This window comes from Sciurus vulgaris, assembly GCF_902686455.1.
Source record: "Sciurus vulgaris genome assembly, chromosome: 4".
Taxonomy (NCBI): Eukaryota; Metazoa; Chordata; class Mammalia; order Rodentia; family Sciuridae; genus Sciurus; species Sciurus vulgaris.
Genome location: NC_136464.1, coordinates 40,263,521 through 40,291,437, shown reverse-complemented (window position 1 = coordinate 40,291,437; position 27,917 = coordinate 40,263,521). Strand labels below are relative to the sequence as shown.

General features: G+C 40.9%; 2 protein-coding genes and 1 long non-coding RNA gene across 3 annotated transcripts in view; all 3 read left to right on the top strand.

Annotated features, from left to right (window-relative positions):
• The window catches only part of LOC306660140, a 292,372-nt gene that overhangs the window by 92,871 nt on the left and 171,584 nt on the right, over positions 1-27,917 (top strand). The window lies entirely within an intron of this gene.
• LOC306660110 (interferon-induced protein with tetratricopeptide repeats 3-like) lies at positions 293-4,939 on the top strand. Its single transcript, XM_079138247.1, has 2 exons — positions 293-446; positions 3,405-4,939. The coding sequence occupies exons 1-2, from the start codon at positions 442-444 to the stop codon at positions 4,861-4,863; spliced, it is 1,464 nt and encodes a 487-aa protein (XP_078994373.1). The 5' UTR covers positions 293-441; the 3' UTR covers positions 4,864-4,939.
• On the top strand, positions 18,164-23,961 carry LOC306660109 (interferon-induced protein with tetratricopeptide repeats 1B-like). The gene is made up of 2 exons (XM_079138246.1): positions 18,164-18,265; positions 21,949-23,961. Exons 1-2 carry the CDS (start codon positions 18,192-18,194, stop codon positions 23,351-23,353), a joined length of 1,479 nt encoding a protein of 492 aa, XP_078994372.1. The 5' UTR covers positions 18,164-18,191; the 3' UTR covers positions 23,354-23,961.

Sequence of the window (27,917 nt, the reverse complement as noted above, 5' to 3'; positions counted from 1 at the left end):
AACTAATACATATATATATATATATATTAATATTATATGGTCCTAGAAATCCCTACTTCAAAATCTCTCAGAAACTTTACTAAAAATGCACTTTCCTGGGCTGCTCCCAGATTGATGGTCAGTTTCCTGAAACTGCTTTCTATCGTTTCAGATTCATGACTTTGAGCAATGTGCTCCAGCTGAGTTAAAGCAGTGCTTAATATAAAGTTTCTTTTTCTTGACAATTTTAAGTCAGTTTCACTTTCTAGTTTCCTCTTCCCTTTCCTAACAGCAATTTTCTCTGCAACAGGGAGATGCCTCAGCTGGAGCATTCCCCGCCCCACGCCCTCCTCTTATATAGCTCCCACAGCAGCGCTGACTGAAGGCAGACCACGAAGATTTCTGAAGAGCAAATCAGCCACGTCCCAGCTTATCAGAACTACGGAGAAACAGATTGTAATCATGAGGTCAGTAAAATAAGAAAGCAGAACCAATCTTATTCTCAAATGTAAATTGTAAGCTGAGCTTCTCACTGTGCAAGGAACTGTTCCTTTTAGGTTCTACATACCTTTACCAGTTCGGACCTTTATCAGTTTTTTGTTTGTTTTCTGTGGCTTTTTCTGGTGTAAATGCAAAGACTCCCCAAGTTTCTAGACCTGCTCACTAGGTGGAGCTGGTTGCTGGGATCAGAGAGGATGGATCAGAGAGCCATGCATAAAGTTTGCTGATTCAAAGTTAGACCTAAGGGTATTATTCTCTTTGTGGGCTTTTCTGTTGTACTATTTGAAATGACTAAGAGAGCCTTTTTTCTTGCGATTTTCAAAGGAAGTATTTATTTGTAACAGGTATTGTGAAAGATGGAATCAATATTGCAAAACCAACTCATGAAGACCTGAAAATAATCAGTTTGAAGTGGGACATGGAAGAAACAATTTTTACAGATGGGGATTTTTTTCTTTTTTCATTTCTTATATGAAAACAAAGCCCATAGCTTAGAGGTTTTTGTTGCTGTGGTGAATGCTGGTGACTAGCAGAAAGTAGTTTCACTTCAAAATCAATAATAACCTAATCTCTCATTTAATGCTGATCTAATCTCCAGGGATGGAAAGTAGACTAATGGTTGCCTGGGGAGGAGTAAGAAGACACACAAAAGAATCTTTGGGGATGATAGAAATAGTCTATAGGGAGTCTACATGGTTATGTGGGTATAAACATTTGTTAAAGCTCGTCAAACTTTAAAATGGGTGCATTTTATGGTATATAAGTACAATCTCAGTAAACTTGATTTTTAAAAAATGCATATAGACCCTCTAGAGTTGTGTCCCTGGTAGAGCCTCAGGGAGAACTAAGAGGGAAAGAAAACTGCTTTTCCCACCTAACAGCTATGAGGTAGGATTGAGGTTTGATTTCTTGGGGAGGGAGGATTCTATTGATTGCTTAGTGAGGGTTGATTGCTTAGTGGGGACACCAGACAGGGAGGAAGGAAAGGGAGAGAAAATGCTCTCCAAGGTCATATTTGGCCATGGAATGTATGGAAGAATTTCACTGCCAAGTAGCTCAGGTTACCCTTTGCTATATTTTGGACTCCAAGAGTGATGTTAACTGTGTCTGCGTGAGTAGGGTCAACCAGAAAGCCGGGTCCTGTCCAGCATCTAGGTAACCAGCCTACACAAGAGGCTTTGCAAAGTCCTGTGTTTTGTTGGATCTAGAGCCATTGACTTGAGGAGGTTTGAGGGTAACCCTCTGGACTATGATGATCTGAAGTCCACATCAAGGTTCTCTGTAGGGGCAGAGGTAGGGTGGATTGCTCTTCTGCAGCAGTGCTAAAAATTGCCAAAGTGGGGACATGCCTCTATCCTTAGGTACTCAGGAGGCTGAGGCAGAGGTACCGCAAGTTCAAGACCTCAGAAATTTGGGAAGACCCTGTCTCAAAATTTTAAAAACTAAAAAAATTTTTAAAATAAAATTAAAAAGACAGGGGATATAGTTCACTGGTGCTGTACTCCCTAGATTCAAGACCCAGTACTGTCAATAAATTAAAAAAAAAGAATTGCCAAAGGGGAAAATCAGATGGGAAAATGTCTGGCCCATGCCAGCTATGAGTATCCTCTAGAGTCCCACTGAGGAACTCTTGTTACTACATACAATTTATGTTTCCACAGCCCTATGCCAGTGACTTGACTCTGGGGCAGTACCAATAGCCAGGTTCTGCCACCTGCTACTTCCAGAGACACGAGTGTTGATGAAGTAAGAAAGGAATTTATTCAGTGTGATGACGTTGTGAGGGGACTCCTATCCCAAAGCTGATCTTTGGGGATATTGACAAGAGCTTCAGGTTTGTATAGGGGAAGGAACAAAAGCAGGTTATGAGGTATGCACAGCCAAGTGGTCTTGGTGAAACTGAGATCTGTTTGATCATTACTTCAGGTCTGGTTCTTCAGGGGAAGTTGTCGTTGCTTGAGGGGGCTATTGGTTCCTGGACAGGAGATGACTTTTCCTGCTAGGGTAACACTCTTGGTTTGTAATAGCTCCCATTTAGGGAAGCAGTCCTATCATGAGGTGATTTGCCTGAAAGACATGTTGCTTCTAGAATCTTGAAAATATTTTAGTTATTCTTACCTTGGTGTCTTCAGTCTTGAAGGGTGACAAGAGAGATTAGGTAAATTTATGACTAGTCAACCATCAACCTTGTATTACCAGTTTTTCGATAGACACATTTTTTTTCATACCAAGATTGAACCCAGAGGTACTTAACCACTGAGCCACATCCCCAGCCTTTTTAAATGTTTGTTTAGAGACAAGGTCTCGCTGAATTGCTTAGTCTTTGCTAAATTGCTGAGGCTGGGCTTTGAACTCACCATCCTCCTGCCTCAGGCTCCTGAGCTGCTGGGATTACAGGTGTGAGCCTCCAAGTTCAGAAACAGATATTCCTTAAATTATGTAAGTGTCTATGAGTGAAGCAGGTATTGGATTCAGAATTTAAGGTAGCAAAATGAAGACAGAGATGCCAAGTTTTTTCCCTGCTTTTAGTTACCCATTGGACAACTACAGACACCTCCAGGTTTCCTCTTCCTTAAATGCCTACCACACTTCTTGCATTAAATGTGTGCAAATGTGAGCAGAGAAAGCCCAAAATGGATGGGAGTTAGAAGGGTAGGAAGGATATTGACTTAAAGCAAAGTTTGCCTTTTTAAAGAGTATTTCAGGGACAGGAAACTGGCAATTGGAAATGACAGTCCCAGAGTGAAGTCTTCCTAGAACTTTGTGGCTCACAGTGTGGTCCAAATCTAACATCCCTAGGAAGGTTGCAAATTTTAAACCAGATATCTAAGTATCCTGTAGCCCAGTCAAGTTGGCATATAAAATTAACTATCGTAATGTTTGGCAGGTACACATCATAGTGATCATGTATATTTTCTTCACAGTGAGATCACCAAGAATTCCTTGAAGAAAATTCTTCCACAGTTGAAGTGCCATTTCACCTGGAACTTATTCAAGGAAGAAAGTGCCTCAGGTTATCTAGAAGACAGAGTGTGTAATCAGATTGAATTTCTAAATGCTGAGTTCAAAGCTACAATGTACAATTTGCTTGCCTACATTAAACACCTGGATGGTCAAAACAAGGCAGCTCTGGAATACCTTCAGAAAGCTGAAGAGGCAATCCAGGAAAATCACGATGACCAAACAGAGATCAGAAGTCTGGTCACCTGGGGAAACTATGCCTGGATCTACTATCACATGGACCAACCTGAAATTGCTCAGACTTATGTGAACAAGGTGAAAGACATCTGCACAAAGTTTTCAAATCCTTACAGCATTGAGTGTCCTGAACTTGACTGCGAGGAAGGATGGACACGACTACAATGTGGAAAAAATGACAGAGCAAAGTGGTGTTTTCAAAAGGCTCTGGAAGAGAAACCCAACCACCCAGAATCCTCCACCGGACTGGCAATTGCAATGTACCATCTGGATAAGAAACCAGGGAAGAACTTCTCTGTCGATGCTCTGAAGCAGGCCATTGACCTGAATACCAAGAATCAGTACCTCAAAGTTCTGTTGGCCTTGAAACTGCAGAAGATGAATGAACAAAATGAAGCGGATAAATTGGTTGATGAGGCCTTGGAGAAGGCCCCTTACCAAACAGATGTCCTTCACAAGGCAGCCTATTTTTATGAGAAAAAAGGTAATCTAGACAAAGCTATTGAACTGTTTCTAAGGGCACTGGAATCCACACCAAACAATAGGTATCTCTATTACCATATTATGTGGTGCTATAAAGAAATGGCCACACAGATGCAGAATATAGAAAAATCCAAAGTCAGTGAATATAGACAGAAGATTGAGGAACTAAGGAAACTGGTTAAAGACCATATGGATAAAGTTCTTGAGAAGGGGCCAGGTCCTCTGGGTATACCCTCTGATCTCATCAAGTACCTAGAAGCAGAAGAATGTTATCAGAAGGTATTCTGTAAGGAGATCTCGGAGGCTGAGAGGGAACATCTTCAATCACACTATTGCAGCCTTCAGGAGTATCAGGGTAAGTCTGAAGACATTTCTGCTGTCCGAACTGGTTTAGAGAGTTTTTGCCTAAGCAAAAAATCAACTGAGAAGGAAGAGATGAAACATCCGTCACAGAACACAGCTGAGAGTCTGCTTCAACAAAATGCACCAAATTCTTGGTATCTCCAAGGATTAAATCACAAGCAGCAAGGAGATCTGCAGCAGGCAGCCAAATGTTATGAGAAGGAACTGGGACACCTTCTAAGGGATGCTCCGTCAGGCATCGGCCGAGTGTTCCTGTCAGAATCTGAGTCTGAAGATGACAGTGAAGAAATGTTCCAGGGTGCAGGCAGCTCCTCTCCCAGAGAGCACCCCGACTCCTGAACTGAGGCAGGGAAGAGGAAGAGAAGCAGCATCAGAAGATCTGGAAGGTGTCTGGAAGGGAGCAGAAGCCTGGGAAGGCGGGGTGGGGCGGGGCAGGGGCGGGGCAGGGGCGGGGCAGAGGGCGGGGCAGGCACCTTGGGCAGCTGAGCTGGCAGATCTTGCTTATCGCTTTCAAGTACATTTTTGAAGAGTTGTTTTCTCCTGTTCTGTCTCTGCTGTCCTTTCCAGCCCCACAGTTATCTGGTCAGAGCACCGCCTTTTGACTAATCACTGATGGAAGCAGAGCTTCGGCCTATGTGATACTGATTCGTTTTCAATTTGTGACTCAGTTTGCTATGTAATTCCCATTTCTGCCCTTCTTGCCAACGGTAACACGTGGTGACTGCCTACCAACAAAATCTGCAGTCTTCTTCCTTCACCCCATTTCCCATTCAGCCTTCTGGACCCAGAAGATGAGTTTTTGACTAACCCTAAAATAATCTTTACATCTTACTCAGCTTTAGGCATGTATTTTTGTGTATTCTTGGTAGTGATACTATGCTAAAGAGTGTTCTTGATAGTAATGCTGCAATAAATCAAAAAATTTCAACTCAGAATAGTTATTGTGTGATTTGTGTGACTAGGAAGGTAATACTAATCTTCAAAGTTTCATCTGCTAGGGATAAAGGGTAATTGCTAAATCATACCCTGCTTTCTTAACATTCTAACCCCTCCGTTAGAACTCACCCTCTTCCCCTATAACCTGCTCAACCTTAGCCTCTTTGGAATTAACAGTTCAGGAGCCTCAGTGGAGCCTAGTGCCAGCTGCTGTTGTTGACCAAGGTTGCTGTGCACTCAGGAATACCTGGGTAAACGCTACCCTGACAGTGACCCAGTACTAGACTAGCCCAAGAACAAAGGCCCATCCAGGCCTGCAATGGCACCTTCAAAACTGTCAGCATATGACATGCTGAACTTCATTTTATTCAGGTAAAAGTCAGGTTGGGACAAACTCATGGGAGGCTGGGCACAGTGGCCCACACCTGTAGTCCCAGTGGCTCTGGAGACTGAGACAGGAGAGTCAAGAGTTCAAAGCCAGCCTCAACAAAAGCAAGATGCTAAGCAACTCAGTGAGACCTTGTGTCTAAATAAAATACAAAACAGGGCTGGGGATGTGGCTCAGTGGTTGAGTGCCCCTGAGCTCAATCCCTCGTACCCTCCCCCCACCAAAAACAAACCCTAAAAAACAAAGAACAAACAAACAAACGAAGCCTCTGGGGGAAATAGTTTCCTTGGCTTTTAAATTTTTCCTCTGCAGTTCTTTTTGTTTTTTGTTTTTTTGTTTTCTTGACAGGAATTGAACCGTGCTTATCACTGAGCCACATCCCCAGCACTTGTCAATCCTTGTTATTTTTCTATTTTGAGACAGACTCTCACTAAGTTGCTTAGGGCCTCACTAAATTGCTGAAGCTGGTCTCAAACTTAAGCTCCTCCTTCCTTAGCCTCCTGAGCAGTTGGGATTACAGGATGCATCACTACATCTAGATGAGTCCATTTTTGATCGATCAACTCATAAATATAATTGTTAGTTCAGGATATAAATAAGAAAGTAAAAATATACAAATAACATCAGCATTTCAATACTTTTTTTTCAAATTCCTTTTCCCCTAGACTCGGAATTAATATGCATAGATATCTGAAATAAATTCTGAAATGATTCTCTCCTTGGTTTAACATCTGGAAACTTTTGTGTAGTTTTGTGAGTGATGGAAAGACTATGACCATAAATGAATTTGTCTCTCTGAATTTATAAATTAGAGCCTATACCAAGAACCCAAACAAAGCAGTCCTCTGGTATTCATAGACAAAATATATGTACCTAGGACCATTACCAAATCCAAAAATACACATCTGCCAGGAATACAATATTAAGAGGATAATTAAGTGCATGATGGTGACTATAGTTAATACCAATATATTGCATACTTGAAAACTGCCAAGAGAGTAGATTTTAAGTGTTTTCACCACACACACAAAAAATGATAAGTATCCAAGGTAACACATTCTACAGCTTGATATAGTTATTCCACAGTGCAGACATACACCAAAACATAATGCTGCACATGATAAATAAATACAATTCTTACTTGCCAACTAAAATACTTTTAATTTTAAAAAGAGGCTAATGTAAGGGAGCAAGAGCTTAATGAATAAATTCAGCTGATGGTACCATCACTCCCATGTCAAGTACCCTCTGCCTGTCGTCACTTACATAATTCTAATAAAATGCTATATGTAATGTGATATGTCATCCAAGACTACCAGAGACCATCACTCTTAAGATATTATAAGATGAGCAGAGTGGAGAAATAAAATCCACCTAGATATATGAGAGAGTGTGGAAATCACTGTGGATCTCAAAAACAGTGGTTACTAGTTGCTAAAACTTTCTCAGTAAAAAATACTGGAAACTACTTGAAAATAACCATAATTTTAGAAAGTAATAGATTATACATTTGAGTATATTGCACTCAAGGCACTTTTACCTATATTATTGTTTTTTAGTGTTCCTATATGTTAGGAGACATGGAGAAATTATTTTTGTCCTCTCTATACGTTCGGGCATAGGGAAATGAAAGCAGAATCTATCAGTTATCTATCACAGTATAACAAACCATTCCAGAATTTGTGGCTTACAATAATAACCATTTTATTTGCTTAGATTTCTTGAGTTAAAAAGGTGGGCTGGGCCCAGTTGGAAGTTTCTTCTGCCAGTTTTGTCTGGAGTTATGTGATCGCAATCAGCCTGCGACTTGACTTGGTCTGGATGATCTAATAGAGTCCCACTCATGTGTCCGATAGTCAGTGCCGGCTGTTGGCCAGATCCTTTTCTCCATGTGGCTTCTCTTTCTCAAGAATGCAAGGTAAGAATTCTTCATATGGCAGTCTGGTCAGCCAGAGAAAGAGAAAGAACAAATCAACAAAGCCTCTTGTAACCAGGGCACAGAACTCCCACGTCACTTCTGCCACATTCTGTTAACCAGTGCACATGTCAAGGCCAGGTTAATAGCAGAGAATGAAAACTAGACTCAACCTCTTGATGGAAAAAGGGGCAAAGTCACAAGGTAAAAGTGCACGTGCTTGAGAAAGAGAGAAGAATGTGTCCATTTCTTGGACATCTACCACAAAGAGGATATCAAAGAATTAGGCATATACAAGGTACAAGATGCCAGACCACAGATTCTTAGGGTTTCATACTTAAAAGGGACATTAGAGATCATCTAGGCCAGTGACTTTCACAAAGTATGTCTCTGGGACCAGCAGCATCAGCATCACTGAGGAATCTGTCAGGGTACAAGTTCCAGGAACCCAACCCCAGACCTCCTGAATCAGAAATCCTGAAAATGGGACCCAGAACTCATCTTTTAAAAAAGGAGATTTCTGGGTTAGGGATATAGCTCAGTTGGTAGAGTGTTTGCCTTGCAAGCATAAGGCCCTGGGTTCAAATCCCCAGCACCACAAAAAAAAAAAAAAAAAAAAGGAGATTTCCTACAGGAGATGGGATGCATGCGAAGTTTGAGAACCATTGGTAGAAGATAGTTTTCTCACTGCACATTAGAATCATCGGAAAAGCCTTTTAAAAATATGAATGTCTCAGATTCTCCTCTGGAGATTCCAATTAGATGGACCTGGGAGGGGGCCCAAGCACTCATTTAACTGATAAGGAAACTAGGAGACGCAGAGGTAAAACAGCTTTTCAAGGTCATGCAGCTAGTGGGTCAGACGTGCGCTGCACTAGATTCCTAATCAGCAGCCATGAAGTTAAGGCTGTCTGTGTTTCTAATACACTACCGCTTTTTCATTTTGACTTTTAATCAATGTTTTGTTATTGTTTGTTTGCTTTTTAAGTACAAATTCCAAAGCACCCAAGAGAAGAAAACCACATTCCCTAAGTGTTGACTTCAGTGTTTTTCTACTACATGAATAAACTCTTTGTTTTGCAGAACATCATTTTGGTGCTTGGGAAAAACGATTGAGCCTGATTCAATACAACTGCCTGCCCTTTTCATCCTGCTGATTTACACAATAAGTCCCCCTACAAAAGAGCAATCCTTTTCTGGGGTCCATCTTATTTAACAACCAAACTACCTTTCTCTTTCATAGATTACAAATAACTGGGAAAATCAAAAACGGTCAAATCAGTAGCAGCTATATATCCTTGAAAGGGGTTGAGAGTCCAGTCTGTCAGGAGTGAATAGAAGGGTCATTCTCCTTCTGATGTGACCTTTCCCAACCAGTAACTTTTGGTTTGGATCTGGAATGTCCCCTGCAAAGCTCCTGTGTTGAAAGAATGGTCTCCACTGCAGCAAGGGTCAGAGTCGGGGCTTTTAGATAATGATTAGGTCAAGAGGGCTCTGATCTCATCTCTCAGTGGATTAATCCGTCAAATGGATTAATCCATTGACAGCTGACTAATGGGAGGTGGGACCTGGTTCCAGGGAGTAGGTCACTGGGGGACTGCCATAGAACAGTTTATCTTCTCCCAGCCTCTCTCCCTCCCTCTCCCTCTCTCTATCTTTCTCTCCTTCCTGACTGCCATGAGCTGACAGCTTTCCTTCACCACATCCTTCTTCCACACGAGGTTTCTGCCTTGGAGTCAGCCAATCATGGAATGAATCTCTGAAAATGTTAGTCAAAATAAAACTTTTTTCTCTTCCAAGATATTCTTGCCAGGTATTTTGGTCACAGTGATGGAAATCTGACTCACATAGACAGGAATCCGAGGTCAGGAATACAATTTAGTCTCTGTATCCTGAAGGTGTTCAGAGCACATCACCCAAGTTACCCAACTTTGAAATAAGGATGACTTTTTGAGAAATTGAGAAACAGCAGACACAGGATGAGCTCTCTGCCCTCCTCCTATCTGCTTGAAAGCAGAACAACAACTACCCTTGAGAAGGGGACTCCTGCTCCTGTTTCCTACACAAGGAAGGGACAGTACCTCACACAAGAGACTAGAGAGTACCAAGAAAGAGTCTACACAAACAAATCTTACTAAACAGTCCTCATCTACCACTTTTCCACAAATATTTGTCTTCCCACATTTTGTTAGCCCTAAAAGCCCAAAGTCCCTTTCCTTTATCTCGTCACTTTTCTACAAAGGGCTTATGACAAATAACAGAACATGTTCCTGTTACTCAAACTGCTCATGAAATTCCAATGGTTTTAGAAGCTCTGTGCCAGGAATAGGGGACAAAGACTGAATATATATTTAGTATTGTTCCATGGCAGTCATATATGAGGAAACAGCATCACCAGGTAATTTCCCCCTAAATATAAAACCTCTCAGCAAGACACGTGACATACCTCGGGGATCACCTTAGAGGACACTGTTAGCAGCAGTATCCCTCAGAGAAACCATGAAGGAAGGATGGAAGCTCAGTGGTAGAGTACCTACCTAGCATGTGCAGGGGGCCCTGGGTTCAGTTCCTAGTACTTCAAAAGAAAAAAGAAAGAAACCATGAAGTAAAGCTCCTCTTGCTTCTGGATTTTTTTTTCTAGCACATTTTTCTTTTCTCTCTCTTTCTCCCTTTCTCTCTCTCTCTCTCTCTCTCTCTCTCTCTCTCTCTCTCTCTCTCTCTCTCTTTCTCTCTCTCTTTCTTTCTTTCTTTCTTTCTTTCTTTCTTTCTTTCTTTCTTTCTTTCTTTCTTTTTCTTTCTTTCTTATTTTTGTAGCACTGGTGAATGAACCCAGGACACTCTATCAGTGAGTCATATCCCTAGACCTCTTTATTTTTTATTTTGAGACAGGGTCTTGCTAAGTTACCGAGGCTGGCCTTGAACTTGTGATCCTCCTGCCTCAGACTCCTGAGTAGCTGGAATTACAGACACGTTCCACCATGCCTGGCTATATTTTTAAATTCTAGTATTTTTCTAGAATTAAAAATTTTCAGGCAGACCACTGGAAACAAGTTTTCTAATTGTTTTAGTGTGTTTTCTGTTGCTAATGACAGAATACCTCATGCTGGGTAAGTTATAAAGAAAAGCAGTGGGAGGCATCATATGGTGAGAGGCAGGGAGTGAGTGAGTGTGTGTGTGTGTGTGTGTGTGTGTGTGTGCACACGTGTGCGCGTGCGCATGTGCATACATCTGTATCCTCTGATCTCTCTCCCTCTTCTAATGAAGTCATCAGCATTCAGTCATGGGGCCTTTTCCTGATGACCACATCTAACCATAATCATCTCCCAAAGGCCCCACCTCTGCACACCACGACCTGATTAAGTTTGACTCTCTTAATACCTTATCTGGGAATTATATATCAACTGCAGTTTTCAGAGGGGGAAAGCCTTGTTCAAACCAGAGCACAAACTCTTCGATTCCTGCCTTCTTACTAATTTAACAGGCTTAAATTGAAACAGAAAACAAAACTGTTAACAGTCAACTTATCTGTGTCATAATACTAAACTGGTGAACACGTGCTGAATCATTCTTAAAGAACTTCAAACCAGACAAATCCTGCCTGGGGTTTGAAAGGAGTTGGCTGGAACAGGGCAATGGGGAGAATGAATTTCTAACCAAGAAGGATCATCCAAAAGTAGGTGCTGGAGAAAAGAATTTTAAAGGTAACTGTGCTTGACTTTTTTTTCTACCCAAAAGCATCAAAGGTCTGAGGGTTTATTGTGATGAGAACCATTAAAATAAGATTTATCTTTTCATTAGATGTACAGAAGGCAGTACAATAGGCAATCCAGGAGACCATCTCTGCAAATCCTGAATGAGAAGCTTGCAGAGGGAGCATTTGGCCTGCGGGCAGTGCTTTCCTTAGACCAGCATCCTGTTTTCCAGGCACTACTTGTAAGGGCCCTTGGGAGACATTCAAGAGCCCCACTGTAGGCAGGAGACTGGGTTTCTTCTTCCCCCCTCTGAAGTTAGCAGAATACTTCTTTTGTAATATAAGTAATTCAAGGAGTGCTATGGTTTGGATGTATTCCCCAAGTCTATGTGTTTCCAAGCTCTGCCCCCACAGTAGCAGGGTTGAGAGATGAGAACTTTGGAAGGTAATTGGCATAGCCCTCATGAATAGGTTAATTCAGTCATGGATTAATGAAGTGATGGGTTCTTAAGGGAGTGGGTTAGTTATCAGGAGAGTTGAGTCTGCTACAAAAGCCAGTTTCACTGTTTCTCATGAACCCCCTCACAGGTGATGTTCTGTGCTGCCTGGGGAAACCGCAGAGTCCCTCCCACTAGGGTCATGCTCCTGGACTGCCCAGCCTCCAGAAACATCAGCTAAATAAACCACTATTTTTAAATAAATTATCCAGTCTGTGGTATTCACTTGTAACAACAGAAAATGGACCAAAGCATGAAGTCATTCATGGAGAGGGTTATGGAGTCAGTACTGCTCATGGAAAGAAGTTGACATAGGATTTGATGAATATGAAAATATAATCTGGCAGCTCCAAGAAATTTCAGAACTGGGGAGAGCAGTTTTGGATGTCTTCTAACCACAAGAGTGAGAGAGAGTACGATCAAGAGTGCAAGGGAGGCAGTTTTAGGTGAAGTGTTTATATTTTTGTTAAATTTTATGTATGTGTGTAATTAAAGTGATCCTTTGGGACATATCTCTTCCTGCCTACTGTGGATTCCTTCATTCCCCCCCTCCCATTCTTAGCAACTCTAGCATGAGACAGTTAAAGTTTGCACTAGGCTAGGGCTTGAGCAGGTAGAGTAGACAATTTACCTGAAGTCTCAGGTCCTGGGAGAGCAGGTATCTCTTTGAAGGCCAATATACTTTTGAGGAAAAAGTATTTTTTGCAACTTACTGACACAAAACAAAGCAAGATAGAGGAATGTGCACATATTAATTAAAATGCTTCTCAGTCCTGGTTGGGTTTCACATTGGCCATTGAGCTGAGCTCCAAAAACTGCTTTGTTGAAGTTATCATAGTCAAGAAACTTTAAGAGGTTCATGAAACACCCCAGAAAGGGAAGTTTAAGAGCCACAGAGAAAGTTCTGTGGACAACAGATGATGCTTTCCAGTGAAGTCTTGCAAAGTGTTTCCTAAATACAGGTGCCTGTGCTCTTGACTGCCATCATCTGTTACTTTGAGCAAATTCTCCTCTGAAAATGAAGTTTATCTTAGACACAAGCACACAGATCTTCTGAGGTCTTTTTGTTTGTTTTGTTTTGTTTTTAATATTATATCAATTTTCTATTTATTCTAATTAGTTGCACATGACAGTAGAATGCATTCATACATTTTGATAGATCATACATAAATGGAGTATAATCTCTATTTTTCTGATTGTACATATTGCAGGATCGCATCAGTCATGCAGTCATACATGTACATGAGATAATAATGTCTGTTTCACTCTACTATCATTCCTTCCCCCATACCCCTTCTCCTCCCTTCACTCCCCTCTACCTAATCTAAAGTAACTCTATTCTTCCCTATCCCCAACACCTTATTGTGAATTAGCATCCGAATATCAGAGAAAACATTTGGCCTTTGGTTTTTTGGGTTTGTCTTATATGGGGAGATACTCTCATCAGGATATACGAATGGAAGAAAATGCAGACCCAATGGCATTCCTAGTCTCCTGCGGAGTAGCAGTGCATACTATATTCCTCACATGCAGCCAAAGTTTCTTAATGAACTAAATAGAATTAGGAGCAACTGATCAAGAAATTGGTATCTCTTAAGTCATCTGCTGCTTCCATCAGGTACATGGGAGAGCCCCAAACATCTCAGAGTGCAGGCCTTTTTCTATGCTGTCCAATATGTAGTCACTAAGTGGCAATTTAAATTTATATTTAAATTAATGAAAATTAAATCTATAACTGAGTCCCTCAGAGGCACTAATTACATTTCCAGTGCTCAGTAGTGACCTGTGATTAGTGGCTACCACATTGGGCAGCGCAGATTCAGAATATTTTCAACATTACAAAAAAGTTTTCTTGGAACCCTTGTAGGGTTTCTTAGTTTTTGCACTATTGCCATTGTGTTAGTCAGTTTTTCATCACTGTAACCAAGAACAACTTTTAGAAGGGAAAAGTTTATTGATGGTTCATAGTTTTAGAGGTCTCAGTCCATGGTCAGTCAAATTCATTGCTTTGGGTCAGAGATGAAGCAGAACATCATGGCAAAAGGGCACAGTGGAAGAAAACTGCTTAGCTCAAGGCAACCAAGAAGTAGAGAGAGAAGACAAAACTCTAAGAACAAGATGTAAACCCCAAGTCACGCCCACAGTGACCTATTTCTTCCAGCCATTCCCTACCTGTCCTATAGTTAGCACCCAGTAAAGTGATAATAATTAAATGGATTAATCCACTGGTTAGGTTATAGCTTTCAAAACCCAATTATGAGCTTTCAGGAGGAACCTCGTGTCAAAACTGTAACAACCATTGTGAGCCAGCCGATTCTTTGTTATAAGGAACTGTTCTGTACATTACAGGATTTTTAGCATCAGTTTTGGCCTCTGCCCACTAGATAACTATAGTACCCCCACATTCAATTGTGAAAACAAAAAATGTCTGTAGGTGTTGCTAAATGCCCACAGTGAAGGGAGCAAAATTGTCCCCAGGGGAGAACCATGCACTAGAACAATGATCAGCTCCAATAGGGACAGGTCAGGCCCCACCAGCAGGAGACACCACAAAGCCCAATACAGAACCATGGCTGAGCTGGGGGTTAAGAGTATCTAAAGAGAGACCAGACATCTCCTCCACTTTGTTCCATTGCCACTTCAAGGTCTCGGCTTGAACAAAGCCTGTTATAGAGAAGCAATCTTGAAATTTCCATGAAACTTGAGACCCTGGAGTCATCAGGAAAAGCGTCTTTTAAACTTAAATGTACCAACAAATCACTTGGACATGTCTAAAGGCAGATTCTAATTCAGCAAATCTGTCAGGAAAGACCTGACATTCTGCATTTCTAAAATTTAGTTAATTCTGTTGTTGCTAGTCCATACACTATATTCTAAGTAGCAAATATCTACTTTAGTGGTTTTGAACCATGCCCCAAAATCACTTTGAGGTTTCTTTTTTTAAAAAAGATCTAATGAGATTAATGCCTGAATCTTACTTTCATAGATTCTGATTCACTGGATTGGAGATTGGCTTGGCCATCAGTACTGATGAAGCATCTCAGCATTTATGTGAAATCAAGTTCACTTGGCTAGTCAGTCAAACACAGACATGGTCTTGGATTGCTGATAGTGGATTCACAGTTCAGTGTTTACATTTCATTTCTACAAGTAGGAATCCTGGTGTTGCATGGTAGCTAGCAATGAGCAGTGAAACGCATGGTAAGGTCACAAAGCGTTCTTTAAATTACTTTAGAGTCCTTCTTTAAACTACTTCCAAAGTAGATGAGAAAGCAAACAGTGGAGTTATTTGTAGAAAATTAATAGAAGCAGAGGAGTTAATGGGAAAACACATCAAGAGAAAAGGACTAATTCTTGACAGGGTCTGAGTTTGATGTGAAGTTAAGAATTACAGCTATTGGTGTCTCCATTTGTCTGGGAAGTAAGATTCCTTCAGTAATGAAGGAGCGCTAAGGTAACTTCTGACTAGTTACTGACCCCAGTGCCCAAATTAACATAGGATTGACTTGGAGATGAAGCCCCTCTAAGTAGGATGTCCACCATGACAGTTCTGGCGAGGACCAACTAGGGTCAAAAACTCCACCACCTGATGTGAAGGAGAAGTTGAAAACCTGATTGGCAAAGAGTACAGCATTGTCTCCTCTGTCGTTCTCTGCTTAGAGATGGTCCTCTTTCTCTCTTGAGAGTGCTCTCTGCTTGAGCCTCACTTTACTCTTACTTTACTTTCACCTCACTTTCTCTGTACTTTCACTTAATAAAGTTCTCTTGCATGGCTTTAGTGTCTGACTTTAAATTTTCTTTCATTGGAACACAAGAACCAAGGTTTAGAATTTCAGTTCCTTGCTTTCCTGTGACTCCCTCCCTGTTGTACACACACACACACACACACACACACACACACACACACACATAGTTATGAAATGTGTTGGCTGTTTCCTCTCCTTCATGTTGCCCTGTCCTGCGGGGTTCATGGGTCTGTTTATGCCAAGGACACACTGGGCAAGATTCTGAACATCAATCTAAAAATCAGTGGAATCAGAGCTCCATAGAACCAGGACTGCTGCCAAAGCCATAGAGACCAGGTGACAAACTCTTACTCTGTTTCCCTGACACTCTGCTATCAAGCAATATTTTTAAACACAAAAATTCCAAAGTCATACTGCTCTCAGTGTAAGTAGCTCTCCTCATGTTCACTTCAGGATTTATTTATTTCCATCCCTTTCATTCTGAGGTGGGTTAAGGTCAGTGTCTTGCAGAAAATATTTGCATCTAAAAATTCAATTTGCCTGTTAGAAGCTCCCCATCTGATTCAGAACTGGAGGAAGACAACTAAGAGAAAGTGGTTCCTTTTCCTACATCTTTTCTCCTCCTCTGTAGGTCTGTCCCTACTAGGAAGAGACAGGATGCCAGCTGCCAAGGAGCCATGACTCAGCTCTAGCTTCAGTCACCCTTTATCATCCACCACACATTACAGTGAAGCAAGGCCAGCCAGAGGGCCAAGGTAGATAAGGCAACCTACTACCATCAGGAAGAACACTGAAACAGTAAAAGGGACATCTAATGTCTAAACCGCATGCACATTTCAGTACATAGGGACTTAAAGCTCATAGAAAAAGTTTCTGATGAGTCTCTTTCTTAGTATCTTAATTCTCCCTTTTTACAATTATAGAATTAAAGTACTGTCTAGTCCAATAAAAGTAGATAGTCTGAATTTGAACAGATTCAAGAAAATATATACAATTTTAATTTTTTTAATTATCTCCATTAATTATGGAAATGCAAGCTGTCATCAGAAAAACCCTGCATTAGGTATGACTTGGACAACAATGTAGAAATTTACTTCTCATTTTCCTCCTTGGCAAATGTCTATCCAATAGTTCAGGGAATTAAAAATTCCTTCCATCTTTTGACTTTGCTATCTTTAATATGTTGCTTCCTGGTGTTCCTATAAAAGAGAAGAGCGTGGAAGACCATGTGTGGATACATTAAGAATTCAGTGTGGAGATGGCACAGTAATGTTTGTCCATTGTTCACATTAGCTAAAACTCAGGCTCATGACTATATATTACCACAAGGGAGCCTGGGAAATATAGTCTAGTTAAGGACCCAGGACAATGAAAAAACAACATGGCCTTGCTATGGTTTCACTTAGTAATTATGAATAGCAGCTAGGAAGTTAATAATCCTGTCTGGTAATGCTCAAAAGAAACCTGCTCTTAGTCTGCCCTTCTGCTTATTTTGGTGCAATACCCACATAATGAAGAAAAGAGAAACTTACAGGATGACTCAATAACATGTCAAAAGAGGATTTCAGAATAGCAGTTTTTCAAATATTCCTATTCCCCTGTTAATTGTGTAGGCTATTACACCAGGCTTGGCTTCAGAGGAGATTTTCACAAAACATAAATGGTTTTGATTAACTCCCTGGTAGTTGTTGCTTTGTAACAGGTGATCAAAAAATAGTGGAAACAGAAGAAATGTGTGAACAACTCAGGTGAATATGTGAATTTAGATTTAGATGCTAATAATCACTCTTTTTAGAGTACTGTAGTCCCTGGTGGTTCCATCATGTTCTCTGACTACCAAAGTATGTTCCTCTACTGACCATTTCAAACACAGTTGTTTGAGCCACTGATAAGGTCATTAGTATATTCTGAGTTGGCAGAAATACAAATTCTGCTGGAGGAGGTGAACAACATGGAACTTTTCCAACAGACAATATCTCAAACTCTGGAGGCAACAACCCTTGAAAGAAGACCCAAGTTGCAAACTCATTCTTTCACAAACCAACAAGGCTCTCTGCAGTATTCTTCTAGGCATAAACCTCTGACACTGATTTAAGAAGGTTCCACTGCAGATGTTTCTAGAACCACCTGGCTGGTACATGTTTCAGTAAAAACAACAGAGTCTGACATGTTCCATTAGAATTGACATCCCTGTCCTCCACTGTCTTGCTCCAACACTGGATATCATTATAAGACGCAGTTATCCTCTATCTCCAAGGCTACTGCAACCCCAGCAGGGAATTTACATATCAAAACCATGTCTCATAATCATCCTTTTAGCTGCCAAAACTAAACGCATGTTGGTAATCAGAGCAGTGACAGCCTCCTCTCTCTCTCTTTCTGTTTTTTTTCCACCGGGATGGAAACTTGCCAATTTTATTGAGGGTGTGGAAAATTGCCTGGGGTTCCCTCCCCTATATAAGCACTGTGCTTTTCTGAGAAGCCCTAGAACACCATGGACAAAGTTTGGAGTTTCCTGAACCTGAACCAAAGCATTGCAGAGCACCAACTGTCTCCCAGCACCATGAGGTAAAGGCTTTCTCTGCTTTGCTTGCCTTATTTCGATGTACTTTGAAATTCTAAAACTTTCCTTACGGACCAATTCTTAGGCGGTCCTCATCCCGAGAGGGCTGTCTTGCTCATGGTTCTAACACTGATAGGCACCTCCCCTCCACCTGTTCTGGTCAAGTAACTGAGAAGCAGGGACCATTTAAGATGGTTGTAGGCAGAGTTCAAGGAAATTAACAGATGTTGATGCTGGACAGATGGGTGGGGGGTGCTAAGGATAGTGGTAACATGATAGCCCTTGGCCTACCAGGGCAAGAGGAGGAGCAGTCACCAGACTTGGAGAGGAGCTTAGCTATCACTGTGGAAAAGGGATTCCTCATGAGGCCTTTGGTGGAAAACTCAAGCTCTGAAAGCCAAGGTACAGCCCAAGTGGGGAGCTTGAGAATAAATACCAGGACCTTTTCCTCCTTCTGCACTCTAATCTCTAAGTGTTGCTTCCCAGTGACCAAAACTCAAAAGAAAAAAAAAAAAAGAGGTCCAGTTAAAGAAGTCCCTGGAGTCATTTTCCCCATGTACATGTTTTGTTATTATTTATCCTAAGTTAAAGTTTGTGACTACTGAGAACCTATGAAATTGTGATTTCCATGAAATTTGTTTTAAACGAAATTGACTGTTTTCCAAGTGTGATCCTCTAAACAGCAGCATCAGTGTCACTTGAGAACTTTTAGGAAATGCAAATTCCTGGGCCTCACCTCCAACCTGCTGGTTCAGAAACTCTGGGGTGGGCCCAGCAATCTGTCATTATGAGTCTTCCAGCTGACCTGTTGCAAGATAATATTTGAAAAACCACTGGACTAGGTATTAGAAAATTAGAAATCATATCAGGATGGTGATGTGCTTCTTTCAGAAAAATCTCTATTCCTTTCTTTCTTGGTTTGGGTAGAAGTAGTGAACTATGGAACATATTTTCTGCTCCAAAGAATTTTGACCTGCTATCTGATCCTATCTGTTTTTGTAGTTAGTGGGAGAAAAAGAGCTAACAGTAAAAGGGCTCCTACACAATAATCCCTTTTCTGGCACATGTTTTTACCTGTTTATACCTTACATTTGTGAGGCTCCTGATCAAAATGACATAAACTGTGTCTGCATTGCAGAACTGGCAGGAAGTGCCTTCTCCCTGAACCTTGGTAGCTAGGCTACCTGAGAGGTTTTGCGATGGCCCGTGTGTATGTTTCTAGAACCCCCTGTCCTAAGCTGGCTTACAGGAGCTCTGGATTATTCAAGACTAAATAAAACCTATGCAAAATACTCCTGGTCTCAGTGATTTAGATGCAAAGAGACAGAGTGAGTTCCTCCTTCCATCCGGGCTCACTGACAGAAATAGCGAAGGGAGAAGGATTCAGGGAAATGTCTGATAATGTACTGACAAGTCCCCATCTGCCTCATGCATAGAAAGATTAGATTGCTGCACACCTGCACATGATCATAATTTGTAATGATGTGCATAGAAGTAATAACAGCACTCTCTGCATGTTCCCTAAGTAACAGGAGGACTTTAGATCTTGGTGTTCCTGTTTAGGAGAGTATGAACACCTCTATGATGACATTCTACTCCACAGTCTTCTCAGAGCCCAAGCCAAGAGCAAGGGTAAAAGATGACATGTGTTGATAAACTACTTAAGGAAAGGACAATAATTCTCCTCTAGCAGGTTGGCTAAGCAATCCCATAAGTTTGTTTGAGTTGGCTTCTCCATGTTCTGCAATCTCCATGAGGCTAGAAATCTGGCATATTATCCACCTATCAATGCAAGGCAACCTGGCCCTGATTGGGTCATTTAGAAGATGGTCTTTTCCTACTTCTCACAAATGTGCTGGCTGGGCCAGCAGCTGAGATGCCTAAGACTGTGGTACATATTTAGAAAGCTTGAAAGGGCTTGCTCCTTAATATACTAGCAGGTCTTGGGCTATGACTGCCTCTGTGGATGATATTCCCTGGGCAGGGTCTGTCCTCATGGACTGCACTGAGCAGAAGTAGAGCATTTGAGTCAAAAGCTTTTCCTGATATCCATTTCCTTTAGGGGTGGTGGCTCTTTTCCATTGCATTCTTAGGTACAATAATTATTTTTACTCATTTCTGCTCTCACCCCTCCAACACACTCCAAACACACACACGCACACACACATGTTTCATTGAGTCTTGTTTCTGGGCCTTAGGTTGTAGAAAAGGTTTAAGAGTTCCTCATTGCAGTAGTCCACCCACCACACAGCAAGAACAGTCTGAGAGTTGGGTATGTCACCATCCTCTGCAGACTCAGGCCCGAGGAGGATGACTTGGGAGTGTTGGCAGGAATTAACTCAAGAGAAATCAAACTACTGAGGTGAGTTTTTGAGGTAGAAACACTGAGGGAAACAAGAGGACTATATTGAGCTTCTAGCTTTCTCACAGAGGCTACAGTAAGCCTGAGTATCCTTTGCTCACTTTGGGAATATTAATCATCTTTTTGTGAATTTTCTTTCTCTTCATTTTCAAAAAGGAATGTTTCATTGTTTGTTTGTTTGTTTGTTTTTGTAATTAAAATATGGTTAGATATCATGAATCATGATGATAGGACTTATATAAAAATGAGTTTTGCTACATATTGCCATACTTAGTGTTAAAGAAAATTTCACAGGGGTGACCTCTGGGATCTTTCCTTGGGCCTAATGGGTAGAAAACATGTAAAGTCTAGAATGTGAGATGATATCTACATAAGATATGAGGACCACTTTTTCAAGGAAAATAAAAAACCATCAGATTCTTTCTCTTTCCTCATACTTTGATAGAGGAAATAGAATTTCAGCTCCATATCATAGGATGAGAAATATTAGAAAGAAAACTTTCAGTCACACCCCTGATGATTATCTCTTCCCCATGGACACTGGGGAATCACTGCTATAATTGTTAAGAATTTGAGTACCTATCCTCCCCTAGGCTGTAGTTACCTGACCTCAGGGATCCTGAGTTCCAAAAGTAAGACTTACATCTGACTTCTGACCTCTAGCATGTTTACTCATCCCCCTACTCCAACCCCACCCAATAAGTCACCTGCTACTGTCAGGTGGTTCCGGCCATTGCTCAATTTCTCTGTTTGGAATGGGTTGAGTAAGTTTATATAGGAACAGGAAGTAGAATGCCTTACCACATTCTGCAATCCTGCTTAAGCATTAGGGAAACTCATTGTTTTAAACTATTTATGGCTTTCATATTTAACTCAGAAAACTTCCTGGAAGGAGGGAAACAAAAACATGCAAAAATGTTGGAAATGCAGAAAAAATGATAAGGAATCCACCCTTCTGTGAATCCTCCCTCTACATCTCTTCTGAGAGAATTACTGGTAGACCACAATGTTGGGAGGAAGCAAAAGGGGACAAGGATTTTGGGGTGCAGAGCATGGTGCAGAAATTATATTGACCTTAGCAGAATTGATTATTTTGAGTTGACTTTTAGATTTCATATAACCTGTAGTGCACCAGAGATTAGCATTTCCTCATAAATTTTATACCACCAACTCTCTATTATAAGACAGACTAAAGAACTGAGAAAGAAAACAAATAATGGAGACAGTGATACTGGGAGAAAGAATATTTGATGATTTAAAATATTGGCTTCTTTTCCAGTACACTAAATGCATAAAATGTAGAAATACTGTGCTCTATTTTTACAGTGAGAAATCAGATGGAACTCTGACAGAAGGTAGCCTGGCTCACTTGAGATGTCACTTCACATGGGGACTGGTATTTGAAGACAAGGAAATGCTGGATTTAGAAAGCAAGATCTTGGAACAGATTGAGTTTCTAGACACCAAAAACCATGGGGGGATTCACAACCTCCTGGCCTATGTGAAGCACCTGAAAGGCCAGGATGAGCAGGCCTTGCAGATCCTGAGAGAAGCTGAAGACTTGATCCAGAGGGAGTACGCAGACCAGGCAGACATGAGAAGCCTGGTGACCTGGGGCAACTATGCCTGGGTGTATCACCACATGGGCAGATGGGCAGAAGCCCAGGCTTACCTGGACAAGGTGGAGAACACTTGCAAGAAGTTGGCAAGTCCCTCCCGCTACAGGCTGGAGTCTCCTGAGATGGACTGTGAGGAAGGATGGGCCTTGCTGAAGTGTGGAGGACAGTATTACAAGCGGGCCAAGGCCTGCTTTGAGAAGGCTCTGGCAGTGGAGCCTGAAAGCCCTGAATTCAGCATGGGGTTTGCCATCACCGCCTTTCGTTTGAATCACTATAATAGAAATGTAATTTCTCTAGACCCCCTAAAGAAGGCTGTCAGGCTCAACCCAGAAGATACATACATTAAGGTTCTCCTTGCCCTGAAGCTCCAAGATATAGGACAGGAAGCTGAGGGAGAACACTACATTGAGGAAACTCTGAGCAACATGTCCTCCCAGACCTATGTCTTTCAATATGCAAGCAAATTTTACCGCAAAAAAGGCTGTGTGGATAGAGCTATTCAGCTCCTTCAGAAGGCCTTGGAGGCAAGACCCAATTGTGCCTATCTGCATTACCAGATAGGGCTATGCTACAGGGCAAAACTGTTTCAAGTGAAGAAAGCTACAAATATGAACCCTAGAAGGAAAGAAAGAGAAAATGTGGACACATTGGTTCAACAAGCTATAAATGAATTTCAAGAGACTCTAAGACTCAGGTCAACATTAGAGATGGCTTATGTTTACCTGGCTGAAATGTATGCAGAAATAGGCCAGTACAGAGAGGCAGAGGAGAATTTTCAGAAAGCATTATGCATGGACAACATTGTTGACCACGTGCAGCAAGACATTCATTACCACTATGGCCGTTTCCAACAATTTCACATGAGATCTGAAGACAAAGCCATCACCCATTATTTAAAAGGTCTAAAGATAGAAGAAATGTCCTTTGCCAGGGAAAGACTTATAAGTGCCCTAGAGAAACTGGCCAATAGTCGTGTTCGCCGGAATATATGTGTTGTGGAGAGTGTCAGCCTCCTGGGGCTCAGCCACAAATTGAAAGGGGAAGTGAAGGAGGCCCTGCTGTGCTATGAGAGGGCTCTGAGGCTCACTGCTCAGCTGAACGCCATGTTTTGAAGGAAGGGGCACCGTTCCCGCTTTAATCCACTCATAACTCAATAGAACAACAAGCTTTCCTACTTGCCGCCTCCAAAAATGTGTAATTGATGAAATAAAAAGTAGATGGAGACGACACATGCTGTCTCTCCTGCCTGCCTGGCCCTGCCTTCTCCCTGCTTCCTTGGTGTCGAGGCCAGGAGCATCCATCCTTCCTTGCATCCCTGCACTCGGTGGCCGTGGATGGTTATCCTGTATGAGCACCAAGCAGCTGCTGGACCCACAAGGATCATTTTCCTAATGACTGTACTCTGGATGTGAACAGCCTCAGTGTAGCTGGTGTCCTGGACAATGGAGAATTCAACAGAAAGGGTTACTTTGTATGTGACCAGATAACTTGAGGCACTTTTAAGATCTAAGAGCAAGACAACTACTTTTTTTCCTCTAAAATTGTTCTTTTCGGGTCTTTTGGTCACAGCAATGAAAAAAACTGACCCACACACATAGCTGGAAGTTTATTCACCATTACCAAGACTTCTGATGTTTTAGGGAAAGAAAAAAAAAAACTGTCTGGAATGTGCAAGCTGAAAATAACATAAATAGCCTCATATAGTTTTTAGGTATTTATTGGATGGTATGTGATATGATTCCTTTTTTTCACTTGACCTAAAATATTCATTAAAATTTGCCAAACACCCACTCTTTGACTGTATTTTGTAGGCCACATAACAAAAAGATATGTATGAAAGGAAAGTATGTAAGGGAAGGGAGAGAAGGGGTAAGGCAAGGTAATAGATTCAGTGGATACAGTTTGTCATATATATATATATATATGAAAATGTCATAAAGGAACTGGTTACTTTGTATAATTATTATGCACTAATAAATAATGAAAAGTTTTTATTAAAATTTTTGTGAGAAGAAACAGGAAACTGTAACTGTAACAGGGCTGCAAATTATGCAGAACACACATTGAAAAGATGGCAGCATTATCTTTCTCCAAGGGTGGAGTTTGGGCACAGTAATGTTGAAGATCATCTACAGACACTTGAACAAGACCACGATGAAATCCTGAAATCTTTTCCCATCAACTATATATATTCAGCAAAATGTTATAAGATCACAAATTCTTTGAGTGTGTTTGGTTGGTAACTTCAAAAAATATGTATACTCCCTGTTGTGTGAAAACAGAAACTGTAGAATCAACTGATGCACCACTACAAGACCTGAGGCAAAGAGAGTCATGCAAATACAAACACTATCAAAGTCTTTAGAAAAGACAGGAGGTGCTCAGTTTTACAAGTCATGGAATTGGATCCCTGAGGCATGAAATTGACCAGTGGCACATACACATATACACTCACATTACATATAAGTAGGTATGTGAGAGCACCTTTTAAAATTCTATTTTCTCTACTTGACAATGGCATGATAAACATTGGATAAAAGTGCAAATACTAATATCCAAAAAGCAAAGTAGAATGAGATAAATGGAGTCAAAATATGCATGAGATGGAGGATAAACCCATACAAGAGGCAGGGTTCCCAGGGAGTTTTAATACACCAATGCTTTACTCCATCACTTTAACAAGATATACTTTATTTAAGAGAGGTGGAGTAGGGGAGAGAAGAGGGAGAGAAAGAAAGAGAGAGAAATTGCTCCTCTTCTCTTCTCTGTTCACAATCATTCTGGAAGGTTTTGTTTGTTTCAAGAGACTCTAAGACTAAGGCCAACATTAGAGATGGCTTATGTTCACCTGGTTGAAATGTATGCAGAAATAGGTCAGTACAGAGAGGCAGAGGAGAATTTCAGAAAGCATTACACATGGACAACATTGTTGACCACATACAGCAAGATTTTTTTTTTTTTTTTTGCTTTTGCAATTCTGTGCATTTTAGAAGAGATGACATGAAGAATGAAATTGGTCTCAGAAAAGGAGATATCTATTGAGAGCAAAAACATAGAGACATAAGATGGACTCAGTTAAATAGAGATCCTGAGTACTTGAATTTATAAGATGAGCTTATTACATTCCATTTTAAAATGCACACATAGTGTCAAGTTCATTTTCCTGGGTTTTAATATGTACTTCAGTTATGTAAAATATTGCCATTGTGAGAAATGGACGAAGGAACAAAGGAACCTTCCTGGCACTTCCTGTGAGTTATTGTTTCAAAAAGAACCTGAAATGTAAAACATTGACATAAAATTTTGTCAGTACTTGAGTACTTTGCAGTAAGCCAATTGTGGTTCAAGGTGGGCAGAGTGGTCCTTGAGATACACAAATATGTGTGAAAAATCATCAGACATTTTATAAAAATGATTTCTGCTGTCAGAGTCCTTTCTTCATGAATGTGGTCAGAAGCAATTTAGGAATAATCTCAAAAACTGTGAGCATATTTCATACAGTAGTCAAAACACTGAGTTACATATTTTGAAAAGCAGCTAAATCTAAGAATATCCTTCTGATCGAATAAATTTAGGTGAGGATAAGATGTGGAGTTGACAAAAATGTTCCAAATGTCCAATACCAAATTTTAAATCTTGAGGAGAAATGGCTTGAAACCTGACGTACACGATGAACTGAAAACTGTAAGAAAAGTCAAAGATGCAGAAAGCATAAATGGACTGGTGGCTTCGGTGAAGCCTTACCCTTTGTAATCCTAGCATGGAAACATCCTGTACATTCTCCAAGGATACTGCAATGCTTTATTTAACTACCATTAATCCAAACAAGTACAGCAACTTCTGCAGTATATGTTAATTTGACAGATGCCTAAGAATACAGAAAAGTCCACTATAGAAAGCAACATGATCCAGAGGATTGAATCTGATTCTAACAAGAAATTCGCTATTGTGAGTGTGTGTGTGTGTGTGGTGCTGGGGGGTTGCACATGCTAGGCAAGCAAGCACTCTACCACTGAGTGATATTCCCAGCCCTTTAGAAACATTTTTGTTGTTGTTGTTCCACTAGGCTGGCCTCAACTTGCGATGCTCCTGCTGTAGCCTCTTAAAGAACTGGAATTACAAGCATGTACCCTCTCACCCAGGAGACACCAGCATTCAACAGGCGGTCACAGCACCGTTCCCTATTCTACACGGTCTTTAGCACACTCATAAGAGACTTTAGACCACAAGTCAATGGCCTTAGAAATGGTAGGGGAATTCTGTGTAGTTCACATTCCCCAATTGTCTGCAATTGGATATTTGAGACATTTTAGCAAAAATAGTATCTCTCCATATAATAATAATTATTAGTGTTATGATAAAAATTACAATTACATAATAATACTATATCATTCAGAATTGCCATCCTATGGATCAAGAAGAGAATGAGTTCCTTGTTCACTGTGTTAGCAGAGCAGCAACACAGAGTATGGAAGACACTGGATATTGACCTCAAAAAAGGGAAGTGGGGCCAGGGATTGGATCCCACACCACTGAACAAGACCATTCAGACATACAATAGACATCAGGGATCCCTGAAGCCCTGATCTGAGCCCAGTGCACAGCCAAATCAATCACCTGAGTGTGGGATCCCACTGCACATCCAGACAGGAGTTCGATTGGTCTTGAACAGGGCCTAGTAGGAATTATTTAAGACTTTACTGCACATGACTCTAATGTGTAGTGAGGGTTTAGATCTGCTTAGCTATTCCAGATCACTTTCTTATCAGCCTAGGAAACAGATTTCACAAAGGTGAAGTGGCTTCTTACAACTTATCAGTGTCTTGCAGAAATGGTCCTTGGTCTTCCAGGGAAAGCCTCAGGAACCTAGTATGACGTTTCATTTCTTTAAGTTTCATTTTCTCCAGTTCCTATTTTCTGTATTATCTGTGCACATGCACACATGCAAATATACAACATATACACACTTTGCTGGTTCCTCTCCTCTTAATATTTCTCTGTTCCCATGTTGTTCAAGGGTCTGTTTATTTCAAAGAGACACTAAGCAAGATGTCAATAACAAACCAGCCTGAGACAGATCTTCGCAGGACCAGAACCAATGACAGATTCAGGACTAGGGAAATATGTCCCTAGACAGATAGGGAAATATGTCCTCCCTTCTCTACATGCTATCTAGTGCTTTGGGAAAATGGACAGCCCATTATTCTCTATCCATAAGAATTCTAAATAACACTTTACTCTCAAATAAGAGAGGTTTTTCTAATTTACTTATGTTTGGCACTTCCTTACAGCCTGATATTTGCTGAATACAGGATTAAGCCTGTCTCATTAATTCAGCAACTTTTACTATGTCCTAGCCTTCTGATACCTCAGGAGGCCTCAGTGGCAGTTTATGGATTGGTGAGGACATGGAGTGGGGAGATGAACTGGGCTGGAGGGGTTCAGAAGGAACTGTTCCCATCAGGCAGTGTGTTTCAGGGAAGGTTTCTAAGAGGAAAACTTCTTGCAGCTGCTCTTTTCCTGCTTCTTGTTTGAAAAGACATAGGAAGTAACTTTTTTAGAGGAAGCATTATTTTTAGTTTGATGACTGAAAAGAATAACAACAGTTAGCTTTGCTTGGCATGCTTCTATGTGCCAGGTAGTTTGCAAGTTGATAAGTATTTAAACTCAAACTCC